The following is a 16,107-nucleotide window of genomic DNA, read 5'->3' on the forward strand; positions in this document are numbered from 1 at the left end:
AAGAAGTATGTAGAGTACAATGATTAAGAGCATGGGCCCTGGGGTCAGATTGCCTAGGGTCAGGCCTTTGAAAGGAGTTAGTGGAGACAGGCACCAGGCTCTCACACTCTTTTTGAAGACTTGTTCAAAATATCTAAAGAAAAGGGATATGCCATGTCACCCTCCTCTTGTGTATTTACTGAGCCTGACACATCATAGGTATGTAATAAATGCCTTAGCTTCCTTTAATAAAACATAATAAACAAAGAACCAAGGTTTCAGAAGCAAATTACAAAGGAGGCAGATACACACACTGGTTAAGCACCTGGTAGCAACCGCAAGGCAAATAATAGCAGCTCATCATTGTCTTGCCCACAGCTGGGTATGGTGGTCATGAAAATGATGTGGTGCATTGGAATCATAGTTGCCTCCTGGTAACTGAACAAGGAGGCAGCTTAAGTGAGAGTGAACTGCCTTTTTTTTAAGAGGAAATTTGCATTTTAGCTATTGTTAGCTCTAATAGGTCCAAGTCAGCTTACAAGTAGAGTCAGCTCTCACTATACACCTTTCATTCCTTCTAATCTTGGCTCTCTTTTGTTGTTTTGTTCATAAACTTTGACAAAAACATTTTCCTCCCGATGTCATGGTATCCTGCTATTTTGTCCCCAGTGGAAATATCTGCTATTGAAGCTTAATTAAAAAATACATTTGTTTTTACTTCACTGCTATCAGAGGAATCTATTACAGTGTTTGTTTTCTCTTCATGCGAGATAATTTAGGGAAATGCTAGCTCCCCACTCCACAGAAGGTCACTAACTAAAATGAGATGCTTCAACTGATAAGCATTCTTTAAGGAATGTGGAGTATTCCTAAGATCCTATCCTTGCAGGGCTCTGGGCTTTGGAATGAAATCAAAGTCTTGTTAAAACCTCTGCATCTAAATGTAGCCATTCAGAAAATAGCCATGAAAATTCCTTTTTTTCCTCTAAGTTGTCTGTTCTTTAAAGTATTGTAAAATGTAGAATAATTTTAAAGGTTTTACCCACTTAGCTCAAATTATAAAATATACATATATATAATGTCAAAATGGATTATGGTTTAGGCATAATAGTTATCTCTTGATTATATCATCTCCTGTATATATTTCACAGATATAATATGTATTGTATATACCTATATATTCAGATGGTTAGATAATACCACCTAGGAATTAATTATGTATTGAGTATTATATAGAATACAGGAAAGTATTTATATATTTCCTTGGGAACCCAGCAGGATGTTTCTGTTGTAGTGTGTTCTCTCTGTTCCTTGACTCAATAAAGGCACTGACCCCAAGGAAAACTAGCAAGCCAGGTTCCCAAAACAAAACTCTAGAGATTGAGAAACCAGAGGGAGCACACTGAGATGCTTCAACATGGAGGTAGGGAGATAATCAAGAAGAAGTCTTTGAACCAAGCTAGTTCAATGAGATTATACCTGTGAACTTCCATACATGAAACTTTCCCATGTCCACTTAGTTCCACTTACGTAATATGTCTGTTCCATATAACCCCCAGTTAAATAATTTAAGGGGAGTAAGTTGCCTTTATATTATGTGCCTAAAACATTCTGGTCAAGCTAACCTCTGCAGCCTCCATTTCTCCTTCTCTACTGGTTCTCCATGCACCAGCAACACTCATTCTTAATCTTCTCTGGGGTCCCTGAGTTTCTTTCTGCTTCAGGATAGTCACATTCCTGTTCTTTCTGCCTGGTTCATTCAACCTCTTCAGGTTGGCGTGGTTTGTCCTCATCCTTCAGCCCAAGCCCAAACATTGTTTCCAAAAAAGACCTTTCTAGCCAGGTTCGGTGGCTCATCCCTGTAATCCCAGCACTTTGGTAGGCCGAGGCAGGAGGATCACTTGAGCCCAGGAGTTGGAGATCAGTCTGGGCAACACAGGGAGATTCTGTCTCTACGAAAAAAAAAAAAAAAAAAAAAAAAAAGAAAACAGACTTCCCTACACCATCTCCCTGCCCCATCATGGGTCTAGATTAGAATCCTTGTTTATAAATTCTCACAGCTTGATAGTTATCTTGCATGGCACTTAGCACAATTGGAATGATTCTGTTCCTTGTGCAATGATTTGTTTATTGCCTATCTCCTCTATTAGACTGTAAACGTCATTAAGGGAGGAGCAATGCTGATGCTTCCTAAGAGGGTGCCCAACATACAGTAGATGCACCATGAATACTTTTGGAATGAATGAATAGAATAGACCCACTGAGAACCTAAAGCTACTTGCACCTCATTTCCATCCACTTGGGGAGTGTCTGACTGGCCTGAAATTTATTTAAGGAAGTATTTGAACCCCTGGCTCTCTGCTGTCGGCCCTCTCCCATACCCCCTCCCCGCTACATATCCCCACTAGGGAGTCTGTGCAAACTGCCAATGAAAGATACCCCTTTTTACCACAGAATATTGTCACATATCCTGGAATTTTATAGATAATAGGTACTTGTAGTTTTTCCCCAGTGGTTTCTAGAAAGGAGAGTTGTTCTTAATGAAACTTTAACGTTCCTGCCCTTCCCATTACCGGATGACTGGTAAGACTAATGACGGAGTAAGAGAGAATCAGAAAATTAAATGGTCATAAATTAAATCATACTATGCTCTAATTCTATTGAGATTCTTCTTTTCAAAATATAAACAGCTCTGTCTAAGTTCTCCCCTTGAACCCAAAGGTGCATTTTTCATTCAGCTCAGGGCACACCTTAGGGGAGGATGTAGCTCTCAGTCATGAAACTAACACATTTCCACATTTCTTCTGATAAAATGAAGTGGGTCTGGCACCACCCTCAGACATTCTACAGAATTTACCTTGGAAGAAAATAAATCTGTTTGACTTAATGCTGTCTGTAGTGAATGACCACAGGGACAGGTCTAAATGGTTTCTTAAATAAGAAAGATTGAACATTTGAAAAATTGTTCTCTTTTAAAATATTTCTAACCCACACATGTAATTTATATCATGGCAAAATTCAACACAAAAGGTCTATTGTTTTTTGCAAAATAACCTACAAACATCCTTAATTAGGATGCAAACTGAAAGCACCATTTAATACTGTTGACAGCCATTAGCTTTAGACAGCTGTTTCCACTATTATTTTATTTATGGAAACATATGAAAAGAAGTAAATATGGAACTAGAAGACAAAATTATTCATGACATGTAATATTTTAATGATTTTTATTTGCATGTCAACATCACAAATAATACACTCTAAACATCCCCAACTTGGAATGGTAATGAAAGAAACTGTTTTTGCAATGAGAGTTTATTCCCATGGATATTAGAAAAAGATGTCAGCATTTAAGTTAATCAGTATCTGTTTCTAGTGTGCTTTACTTCGAGAAGTGATGGCCTGTTTCTGGGGAGAAAGGATAATTCTTTATCCTGACACTCCATTCCATTTACTACAAGATGTAAATGAATGCCTCCATTAAGTGAATTCCATGGTCAGTCAATATCTAAAGCAGTCTTTCCTCTATTGTAGTCACTTATTCACCCTTCAATAGGAACAGCTAGCTCCTAAAAATAAATCTGAAAGAACATAACATAGGGCATCATTTTCAAACTGGTAATGACCCGTTCTTCCAGGGCCGTGTCTCATAATTCGGTGTTTCTATGGATTACAGACTGAGGATATGAAAGGGAGGACCAGGTTATGGGTCTGAACATGGCAGAAAGAGAATCCAGAGAATCCGGTTACGTTATCTGGACATTTCAGACACTTCATTTATTTAAATTTTAGTAACCACTTTTAAAGAGATAATTTATGTGTGACAAAATACAAGGTAAGACTGGGTGTGGTGGCTAACGCCTGTAATCCCAGCATTTTGGGACGGTGAGGTGGGTGGATCATGAGGTCAGGAGTTCGAGAGCAGCCTGACCAACACGGTGAAACCCTGTCTCTACTAAAAATATAAAAATTAGCCAGGCATGTTGGTGCGCACCTGTAATCCCAGCTACTCAGGAGGCTGAGGCAGGAGAATCGCTTGAACCCGGGAGGCGGAGGTTGCAGTGAGCCAAGATAGTGCCACTGCACTCCAGCCTGGGCAACAGAGCGAGACTCTGTCTCAAAAAAAACCAAAAAACCAAAAAACAAAAAAAAAAAACAAAAAAAACAAGGTAAAATGTAGAGTGAAAGCATTACATGATACAGTCGAAAGAGCTCCGGTCTCTGGTTCTTTCCCCACCCCTGTCATATGGCTTCAGGTGAATTACTTCAGTAACTCATCTCTGGGCCGTAACTTCCTGTTAGGTTTCCTTATCTGAAAATGGCAGTTATTGTGACAAGGATCAGGCAAAATCATGGAGTCTATAAAAATGATTTTAATAGCATAAAGTGGCACAGAAAGTCGGGATATTTTTCTGTGATAACTTAAAAAATATATGTACCATAGATCACTAATCTGAAGTTAAAACGTCAAGAACTTCAAGGTTGGATAGCTGACCTGAGTTACCGGGGCTTACTGTTATTTTTTTTTTGAGATGGATCTCGCTCTGTCGCCCAGGCTGGGTGCAATCTCGGCTCACTGCAAGCTCCGCCTCCCGGGTTCACACCATTTTCCTGCCTTAGCCTCCCAAGTAGCTGGGACTACTGGCGCCCGCCACCATGCCTGGTTAATTTTTTTTTTTTGTATTTTTAGTAGAGACAGGGCTTCACTGTGTTAGTCAGGATGGTCTCAATCTCCTGACCTCGTGATCCACCCGCCTCAGCCTCCCAAAGTGCTGGGATTACAGGTGTGAGCCACTGCGTCCGGCGGCTTACTGTTTTAAGTTCCTATTTTACGTCCGCAAACATAGCCTTAGAATTAAGTAAATGTGAAAATGTAAACTAGGTGATCTATTTTATGAGGTTCTGCTACATTTTTCAGTGATTTACTTCCTATCATAAAGTTAATGCATACAAAATGTAAAAGCTCTCCACAGCTTAGAATGGTATTAATATAAAGAATAAATACTTTCCCTCCACCGCTGCTCACTTTCTCCCACTTAATCTCTCTCTGTCTCTGCCTCTGTCTCTGTCTCTCTCTCACACACACACAATTCCCCATTTCCACTCCCCAGAGAAAAACATTATGAACAGTTTCTTGTAAAACCAAGTACTTTGAAGATGAAAAACACTGTAAGACATTTATAGATTTTTTTTAAATTAAAGAAAAATCTAGAATTATCCCATGCCAGTCAGAGTTCGTGAAATCTCAGATTTCCTTGGAACAACAGAATGACCAATTGCTGGGTAAGGGAATTGAAACAATAACCCTGTAAACAAATTGTCCAAAGTGAATGGCCAGAGACAGCCTACAGCAAAGACGAAATAAGGCCTTCAAGGAACACCACCTCCTCATCAGGGTTTATAACAACTTGATGACGTTCTTCAACATGTTTTAATGATTATCATACCTTCCCCTTCACAAAGGATTGATTTATTATGGTTTAAATTTAAAGAATACTGGTTTCCCAGTTTTGAATCAGGCTTAGATTACAGAACACATAAAATCAATGACTTTGTTCTAGGCCAAGAAAAAAACAAAACAAAACACCCACCAGTGTTCATTTAAGTACACAAGGAATAGTTCGGGGGAAAAATTCCTCCTGCAATTCTGCATACTAACGAGCTCCACTACTCCTTCCCTCATCACATCATCGGGACCACCTCACTTCACACTTTTATGCCACCTTAACATTCACAAATTACTTTGCATATTATTTGTTTTAATCTTCAAAACAATCTTATCAGATAGGAAAACATTGTTTTTCAATTTACAGATTCAAAAAACTGAAGCTCTGAGCAGTGAAGTGATGGGCTCAAGGTCATTCCACCAGTAAGGGACAAGACTTCACTTCTCATTGAGGTAGACCGATGACTTCTAAACATCTATCTCCAGCTCAGCTTTTTCCTCACAAGCCACAGGACCCACATCCAACCAACGGACTTTACGTCGGCACTTTGCAGTCCCAAATGCAGTTAGACTCAGAGTTTCCAGGCAGAGCCCATAATATTCCTCCATAAGCCCATTCCTCTTTCAGTTGTTTTCTTTCCCAGTGAATGGTGCCACAATTGTTTCAGTTGCTCAAGCCAAAAACCTAGGCATCCTTCTGAACCCCCTACTTTTCTCAACACGCACATACGGTCCATCACCACATCCTGCAGATTCTGCCTTTGGAATACTTCTCAAATCAGCCCACTTCTCCCTGTCTCCCCCATGGACGCTATAGTCCAAGACCCCACCACTTTGTATTGCAATCATTTCCATGCATACATTCTGCCTTTCCCCTCCCATCCCCACCCCATCCAGAGTCATCACTGCAACCAGAGTCATCAGGCTGTTCCTCTGCTTAAAATCATTTGTCAGCTTCCAAATGATGAAGATAAGAATCTTAGATGAAGATAAGAATCCTTAGTGTGGCCTACAAGGGCCAGTATGATCTGATCCCCTTGTGTCTCTCTAGCCACATTCTTGCCTTCACCTTTTTGCTTCCATCACTTGGGCTATTTTTCATTTTATCCAAGGTACCCAGCTCTCTCTCTCCTAGAGCCTTTGCGCTAGATGTTCCAGTGTCTGGAATGTTTTTGCCCATTTGCTGTCCCTTGCTAATTTCTAACTCATTCTTCAGCTCAAATGTCACTTCCTCAGGGAAGCCTTCCCTGACCATCAGGTTTATACTGGGGGAATTTCTCCTTTACCGCTCCTAAATGTGAGTTTGTTTGTTTACTTGTTTTTGTCTGTTACCTCCATTGCCTTGTAAGTGCTGGGACAGCTTCTCATTATTGCATCTCCTGGTGCTTGGCACATGTTAGACACTCAATAAATATGGGTTCAATGATGACTGAAAGCCAGGAGTCACACTCAGACCTGTTGACCCCACATTTTACGCACAGCATTCCTCCCATCCGCCAACCTAAGGAGCCCCAGTGCCTAGATCATTAAATCGGGGTCCTGATTAATAAATGAATCACTTATTTACTAGTAAAATCTAGTATATATTTACTAGTATAATCTGGGCATGGGAAGTGCTATCTAATACAGAATTCATTTGGCAAAGGAATCAGTGCTTTTAGCTTGGAGGCTAAAGCTTGGAAATGAAATTCTGAGCCACATGGCACATGTTAGCACTGTCAAAGGAAGTTTGTGATTTAAAATTGTTAATAGTCAAATATATAGAAAGCAATGCATTAGCATTCTTCAGTGGTGCAACACTACTGTACAGAGAAGATTACAGTGGAATTTATTCAACTTTCACTTTTTAAAATAATGAAAGCCAGGCATGGTTGCTCATGCCCATAATCCCAGCACTTTGGAAGGCTGAGGAGGGAGGATCACTGAAGCACAGGAGTTCAAGACTAGCCTGGGCAACAAAGGGAGATCCCAATTTCTACAGAAAAATAAAAAAATTAGCTGAGTGTGGTGGCGCATGTCTGTAGTCCCAGCTACTCAGGAGTCTGAGGTGGGAGGATCATTTGAGCCCAAGAGGTGGAGGCTCCAGTGAAACACTGTTTCAAAAAAACTAACTAAATAAATGAAAATAAAATAAAATAATGACAAATCATATTTCACTAAACTCCCTACTGTAGGATACTTTGGATGGGAGTGAGGAAATGAGGTATTCTAGTCACAGGTTCTCAGCTTGGTAAAACTTATAACAACATAAAAAATTAATTATAAAACTATGATGAACAAAATGTATCTTTTATTTAAAGATTTAGAGATAGTTTTCAGAGTCCTGATTAATAAATGAATCACTTATTTACTAGTATAATCTAGATGTGGGAAGTGCTATCTAATAGATAATTTGTTTGGAAGAGTGCTGGTTGACATTTCACTGAATATCATTACAAAAAATTGGGCAGACACATGTCAACATTTTTTTTTAAAACAAGATCTTTCCCTGTCATGCAGGCTGGAGTGCAGTGCCATGGTCATGGTTCACTGCAGTCTTGCCCTCCCAGGCTCAAGCAATCTTTCCACCTCAGCCTTGCAGGCATCTGGGACTACAGGCACTCACCACAGCACCTGGCTAATTTTTAAAATTTTGTAGAGACAGGGTCTCACTAAGTTGCCCAGGCTGGTCTTGAACTCTTAGCCTCAAGCAATCCTCTTGCCTCAGCCTGCAGAGTAGTTGGGACTACAGATGTGCACAATCACAGCTGGCTAACGTTAGTTTTTTGTTTTTGTTTTTTTTTTGTAGCGATGAGGTCTCACTATGTTCCCCAGGCCTGTCTCAACTCTTGGCCTCAAGCAATCCTCCTGACTCAGCCTCCCGAAGTGCTGGGATGACAGGCTTGAGCCACTGTGCCAGCTCAGGGTTTTTTTTTTAAACAATTCAAAACATTTAATAACTTAAGTGTATTGACTAATTGTAGAATAAAGTTTGTGCTTGTGGATTTTCTTTTTTAGCATATGACCATACATATATCTGATTAATCTTTTTTTTTGTTTTTTTGAGATGGAGGCTCGCTCTGTTGCCCAGGCTGGAGTGCAATGGCGCCAGCTCGGCTCACTGCAGCCTCCACCTCCCAAGTTCAAGCAATTCTCCTGCCTCAGCCTCCCGAGTGGCTGGGATTACAGGCATGTGCCATGATGCCCAGCTAATTTTTGTATTTTTGTGGAGTGGTTGTCTTACAGTCTGAAAAACAGAGTTGGTTTCATGGGTGTGTGACAGTGCTGTTGTGTGGGGCCTGCATTTAGAAGAGATGAGCCCCATGATTGATTTAATGTTCTACTGTCACTGTCTTCAAATTCTTAATAATTTCTGAACAAAGGGCTCTGCATTTGCATTCTGTTCTGGGCCTTACAAATTATTTAGCAGGTTCCTCTAAAAAAAATCTCAGTGTATTGAGAGCTCCTTCGTGTCATCCAGAACCACAGTGTTTATTGCACTCATTTTCTATATCTTGACAAGAGAAGAGCTCTGAGGGTCCCTGGAGTCAGAATTGTCAGTCACTGGGGGGGTCTATATACACTGTGGCCAATCAAGGATTTCAGACCAAAAAAACATAAGCTTCTACTCAATAAATGAGATTTCCAAATACAGGGAAACCTGGTTAACAACTTTGGTTAGTGAAGTGAAGCAATGCCAACAGGTGGTTAATGTGGAACACATGGTGTAGATCCAGCTGTCATTTGAGAAAAGTCCTGGCCTTTACTAGAATATACGGGATAGCTGGGCAAAAACAGGTACAACTAACTTTACTGAAGAGTCTGGTTAGCCATACTACAAATAGTTTTATGACTAAAAAAAAAAGTCCTTCAATACTTTTCTACTAAGAAAAATGAAGAACTGGACCTCTAAGGGAAACTGCCTGCTCGTGAAAAATGTTACCCCAACTGGTACATCCAGGACTGCAGTTTTAACTGCAAGCAAGCAATTTGATGGTAGGGAAAAATTCTGTGATACTATGGCTTAAAAGCACATCCTGTGCTACTTTTATATTGTAGACGTTGAAAAAGGCTGCTTGCATCTGTAAGTTACCATTAAAAAACGTTATTATTATGATTATTTAGAAATAAGGTCTTACTTGGCTGGGCGTGGTGGCTCATGCCTGTAATCCTGGCACTTAGGGAGGCTGAGGCGGGTGGGTTGCCTGAGGTCAGGAGTTTGAGACCAGCCTGGTCATCATGGTGCCAAAATAAAAAAAAAATTAGCTGGGTGTGGTGGTGGGCACCTGTAATCTCAGCCACTCAGGAGGCTGGTGCAGGAGAATTGCTTGAACTCCGGAGGCGGAGGTTGCAGTGAACTGAGATTGCACCATTGTACTCCAGCCTGGGTGACAAGAGTGAAACTCTGTCTCCAAGAAAAAAAAAGAAAAGAAAAGAAAAAAAAAAGGAAACGGGAAAAAAAAAGAAAGAAAGAAAGAAAGAAAAAGAAAGAAACAGGGTCTTACTCTGTTGCCAGGCTGGAGTGCAGTGGCGCAATCATAGCTCACTGCAGTCTTGAACTCCTGGGCTCAAGCGCTCCTCCCACCTCAGCCTCCCGAGTAGCTTCACTATAAGTGCACACCATCATGCCTGGGTAATTTTTTAATTTTTTGTAGAGAGAGGTCCCATCGTATTGCCCAGGCTGGTTTCAAAACTCCTGGCGTCAAGCAATCCTCCTGCCTTTGCCTCTCAAAGTGCTGGGGTTACAGGCATGAGCCACTGCACCCAGCCTATAAACTATCATTTCAAAATAATAATATTGAAGATGATGATAATAATTATCATCATTGTTATTTTGCCTCAAAAGCAAATGATTCTAGAAGAATTGATTGACTACCCTAATTAACCTAGATTAAAAATTAATATCCAGGTGAAATTTAAATTTTAGGCCAACAATTTTTCCTTGTGAGTTCAAAAGTTTTTTAAAATACAAAGCTTTCAACTTTCTTGAGAAAGTTATGCTCCTGAGATAAAAATTAAGTAATAACATAGTTTCTAGAAATTCCTTTTAGTAATAAAGGGAAAGCACTCAGGTGTAAAAATAGCTTCTTCAAGAAGATAAATTTTGGAGTCAGACTTGGGTTCAGTCCTCAACTTTACTGTTTACTATGTGAGCCTGGGCAATTTCCTTGATCTTTCTAAGACTCCACTTCTGGATTTGAAACAGGGATAACAGCACTCAATGCAGATGTAAGGATCAAATTAGATAATAGATGTAGGTGTCCAGCACAGTGACCAGGACAGGATAAACATTCTACAAACGGAGCTATCATCACCGATAGGATTTTTCCTCCAGGATTTTAATTTATTAAATAGTTACCTTATTGACAGGAATCATGTTTTTGACATTGTAGTAGAAGCCAAAATAAACCATGTTGAAAACTCCATGTCGTCCCAAAGTTGCAGTTAATCCTTTGTTGAGGCCCTGGAGTCCCCAGCCTTCCTTCTTAATGATTTGTCTTGCATAACCCACAGTGGATGGTTGCTGCAGAAGAGAGAAGCAAAGCCAGAATGATCATCTTTGGGACTGTGGAATACAGTAAATTACCGTATTAACTTCCCTTCAAGCCAGAATTATTAGGGACTTTTTTCCCCCAGATATGAATAATCATGCCTAGATCTGTGTTTTTTAAAATCAGCAAACCCAAGAAGCAAACAAAATTGCATGCATAAAAACAGGCTTTATAGAAAAGATTGTTGGCAAAGAACAAACGATTTTGATAGGATTAGTGAAACTGATGTTATATAATAACTATCATCACTTTCAACATGTAAGTAATTACATCCAATTCTGGATTATTCACACTAATGAAGGAGATTAACCATATAGATATTTCGGTAATCCATAACTATACATTATCCAAAAGGAATTTATATTTGGCTCCTGAATCCAGTGTATTTACCTTTCTAATTATGTTTTTCTAAAGCTAATGTTAGTTTTGATTCAATTGCCTCAATGGTTGAACCTGGCACTATGTTATAAATTGGCCATAAATAAATAGCTGTTGATTGTACACGTCCTCAAGCAGATATGCAATCAGTGTGCGTATCACCGCTGTGATAAATTATACATAAATGGTGTTGGGAGTACTCGGTTACCACCTTGAAATTACTCCTTTCCAGTCCCCTGATTGATTACCCAAGGCTGAAATGTCCTGACTGCTAGAATCCAGTCTGGCTGAAGAGCTCACTGCTGTTACCCTGAGATTTACAATTCATTACAATACAATTACAATTCACATGGGTTTAAAAAAAAAATGTATGAGTGGTTGTTTCTTTTTTGAAGGCACTGTACAAAAGATATCTCTCTCATATTTTCACTGAATAGTTAACAGGGGAAACTGTTCAGTGTTGTTTTTTTTTTTCCCACCCATGAGGCACACACTGACATGACATTTGTTTGATATTTCACTAAAGCAGGTTGTTAGCGTGGTTGTGGCAGTCTGGCACACTTTCAGACTAAAAGTATTTTCCCATTTGACCCAGCCATCCCATTACTGGGTATATACCCAAAGGACTATAAATCATGCTGCTATAAAGACACATGCACACGTATGTTTATTGCGGCATTATTCACAATAGCAAAGACTTGGAACCAACCCAAATGTCCAACAATGATAGACTGGATTAAGAAAATGTGGCACATATACACCATGGAATACTATGCAGCCATAAAAAATGATGGGTTCATGTCCTTTGTAGGGACATGGATGAAATTGGAAATCATCATTCTCAGTAAACTATCGCAAGAACAAAAAACCAAACACCGCATATTCTCACTCATAGGTGGGAACTGAACAATGAGATCACATGGACACAGGAAGGGGAACATCACACTCTGGGGACTGTTGTGGGGTGGGGGGAGAGGGGAGGGATAGCATATACCTAATGCTAGATGACGAGTTAGTGGGTTCAGCGCACCAGCATGGCACATGTATACATATGTAACTAACCTGCACAATGTGCACATGTACCCTAAAACTTAAAGTATAATAAAAAAAAAAAAGTAAAAAAAAAAAAACAGTGATAACAGCTTTAAAAAAAAAAAGTATTTTCTTATCATGTGCAATTAAGGCTACATCAGCAGAATAGAACAGAACAAATCCCATCAAGGCTTTTCTTCCCATCTGCATTTATAATAGCTATGTAATTAATGTGAAACATTTAAATGAGCTTGTTTATATAGTAAATCCTATAGTCTTTGCTGATAAATGTTTTGAAGACTCTAGCTACAATTCTACACTCAACTTCATCCATTAATTTAAGGGAACTAATTACAATCAATTACAATAAGCTTAAGAAAACCCTCCTTTGTAATATGAAAAAACCATGGTAGAATACATCTTAAAACAATAACACATATCATACAGGAAAACCAAAAAATTTTCTGAAGGTTAAAGTTTACTTTCTGCTTGACAACATGAGATTTTTTTGTGTTTCAGCACATTGACTTTCACCCCTAAATCATTATTTTTTGGTTTCAAAAGAGACAGGACGAGCAGAAACTCATTTTTGTTGGAAAGACCCTGGAAGTGCTGAGTAAACTGCCCAAGTACTGCTATCTTGCTTCAAGAAGGCAGTCTAGAGGCGGGGGAAGGAGAGGGCAGCTTTCCTGGGGGTGGGAGGAACAGGACAGAGGTGAGGCTGCCTGACTAACACAGGTTCTCCCTGCACCCAACCTAAACCTTTTCTCCATCCTCACTCCTCTGAGGTCTTGAGGGCATGAGGGCGGAGGAGCTCCGAGGCCATCTAAGTTTTAGAGCAGCAGAGAAACCAGTGGCTCTAAAATAAAGTGCAAATGACAATGGCTTTCCCTAAAAACATGGGTATAAAGATGTTTCTATTGTTTAAAAATCTTAGTTTGCTAAGTCATTAGAATTAGGATGACTAAACTAAGGATTAATTTGGATAGCATCTTTCTCATCATCTTGAAAAGAGAAGATTTCTCCTAGATCTTGGTGAGAGCTGACAAATATTCAAGTGGCATTTGCTAATTGTCTGTTTCCTGATTTTCACTGGCTTGGGTGCTGTGTGTGTATAAGCAAATGTAATGCATCATTTTAAACTCAAGTGCTTTGTTGAGTTCGGACTCTAGTTGTCAGTAATTAATTGGAGAGTAGCATAGTAATTGGAAATAGGAGCTCAGAGCTAGACAGTTCCAAGTTTGAGTCTCAGCAGTACCACTTGCTACTTTGGCAAGTATTTTATCCTCTCTGATTAATTCTCACTTTATTAATTTCTAAATTTCTAAATAAGGATAATGATAGAATCTTCCTGAGGTCGGTGGCTTCTGCAGTGGCTCAAACCTGTAATCTCAGCATTTTGGGAGGCAGAGGCAGGAGGAGTGCTTGAGCCCAGGAGTTCAAGACCAGCCTGAGCAACATAGTAAGACCCCAGTCTCTACAAAAAATTAAAAAATTAGCCAGGCGCTGTGGCAAGCCTGTGATCCCAGTTATTCAGGAGGCTGACTAAGGAGGCTGACGCAGGAGGATCACTTGAGGCCTGGAAGGTGAAGCTGCAGTGAACTGTTATCCTGTCACTGCATAGTGACAGGCTCCAGCCTGGATGACAGAGTGAAAGCAAGACCCTATCTCAAAAAAAAAAAAGAAAAAAAAAATCTTCCTCACAGGATTGTTGAGATTGTTGAAAGAAGTCAATGAACTTAGTCCATTGTAAACAACTTAGTCCATTCTAAGCATTCACTATACATTTAGGTGTTAACGATAATGGCAATTATGCTGACAATCATAAAAATAGTTATAACAATAAAATGACAGGTGATTTATTTGTTAGTTGAAGGCAGTGGCAACCAAAAGCTGGAATCTGATTTGAGGGAGAGAAAGCTTTTTTTTTCTTCATTCCTTCTGGCTGTCCTTTCCTTTTCCCAGAGTCCCAGACCTTTGTGATAAAGTCCACCAGAAATGCATGCAGAATGCAAGATAACAGGTCTGCTTCCTCTGAGACCCAACCAAATTCAATGCTTGGGGTAGAGATCTTGTTCCAGGTATAGTGCCTCACCCAGGAGCTTTCCTCTCTGGAGCAGTAAATCCTATAAATTGGCCTCTTCCTTATCCCTCAAGGTGAGTACCCTGGCTAAGATCTCTGCATATGGCAAGTCTGTGGGCTGTAGAAGTAAGGCCATACGGGAAGAAAGACTGGCAATGGAAAAGCACATGAATTGGGCTTCCCCCTCTATATGGCTTTCCAGCCTAGAAAACACATTTGTATACGTGATCAGGTAGCTGGAACACAGGAAGTGCTCAACACCTTTAGCCATTATCATACGTGCTCAGTACTTTTTGGTGTCATTTAATCCTCTCAGTAATTGTGTGAGATATGTCTTATCATGATCCCTATTTGGCAGATAAGGAAACTAAGACTTAGAAGTTAAGTTACTCACCCAAGATTACAGAGTAAGTGGTAACAACAGAGTTCCAACTGAGGTTCCTTGGACTCCAAATCTGTACTTTTACATTCTTGGTGGTTCTGCCAACCTAACATATCTGATTGCTTCTCTCAGCAACCTTGTAATGTGGGCAGCTGGTATATCTCATTTTTCAGGTGAGGAAACCAAAGATTGTTAGGCAACATGCCTAAGATAAAATGCTGCTGATAAATGGCTTAAGCAGAATTCTGCATCTAATCCAATGTTGTTCTTTACACACTCATTCTTATTGTACATAGGTAATAAGAGTTTCAGAGTTTGACAATCCAACTGATGTAAGTAACAGATGCATAATAGTACAAATATATTTTTCTGGCAAATGGAGGCCTTGGGATAAAGAAAACCAGAACTCAATTGCCTATAAAAATAAGAAGTAATAGTATGATAGTATGTTTTCTTTCTTCATTCAGGGACATTGTTTCACACATATGTAAGCAAATATTTAATTAGAAAGGCAAAACATGACTTCCACTAGGATGCTTAAATAGGAAAATATAGAATAATTTTGACTAGATCTCTGTAAACACATGGAATTTTACTAAACTTATTTGATTATGGGGCTTCCATTTAAAAGCAAAATGGTAACTGATTAGCATCATCAGCCAAATGATTCCAATACTATCTAATCCAGCAGGTCACCCACTAGCTCAGTTTCCTTGTATTATTTAGATTCACTCCAATTTTCATATTTAGTTACCAATTGTGGGCCAAATTGCACTCTAACTTTCCTGGTTGTACCTTCATTGACTGCACCCAATCTGAAAAGCATGGAAGAATAAGTGGATTGGGATGAGACTTAACAAATATTTTTTGCTTCAATTTTTACATGAAGGGATATGCTGATAATTTTTATATTTACCTATGAGAGTATTCTATAATGGTTATGGGAAATGGAATCAAATTTCTGTTTAAAAAGTTATTAAGAGGTTTAATTAAAAAAGCAGATCCTTGGCTGGGCACAGCAGCTCATGCCTGTAATCCCAGCACTTTGGGAGGCCAAGGAGTGTGGATCACGAGGTCAGGAGTGCGAGACCAGCTGGCCAATGTGGTGAAACCCTGTCTCTACTAATAATACAAAAAGTAGCTGGGCATGGTGGTGCGGGCCTGTAGTCCCAGCTACTTGGGAGGCTGAGGCAGAAGAATCCCTTGAACCCAGGAGGTGGAGGTTGCAGTGAGCAGAGATCGTGCCACTGCACTCCAGCCTGGGAGACAGAGTGAG

General features: G+C 39.7%; 1 protein-coding gene across 1 annotated transcript in view; it reads right to left on the reverse strand.

Moving 5' to 3' along the window:
- Positions 1-16,107, reverse strand: part of SLC25A21 (solute carrier family 25 member 21) — a 497,244-nt gene that overhangs the window by 21,191 nt on the left and 459,946 nt on the right. Inside the window, exon 7 of the mRNA XM_003831781.6 lies at positions 10,764-10,928. Within this exon, the coding sequence (XP_003831829.1) occupies positions 10,764-10,928 (165 nt within the window). The remainder of the gene's footprint in view (positions 1-10,763; positions 10,929-16,107) is intronic.

This window comes from Pan paniscus, chromosome 15, assembly GCF_029289425.2.
Source record: "Pan paniscus chromosome 15, NHGRI_mPanPan1-v2.0_pri, whole genome shotgun sequence".
NCBI classification, from domain to species: Eukaryota; Metazoa; Chordata; class Mammalia; order Primates; family Hominidae; genus Pan; species Pan paniscus.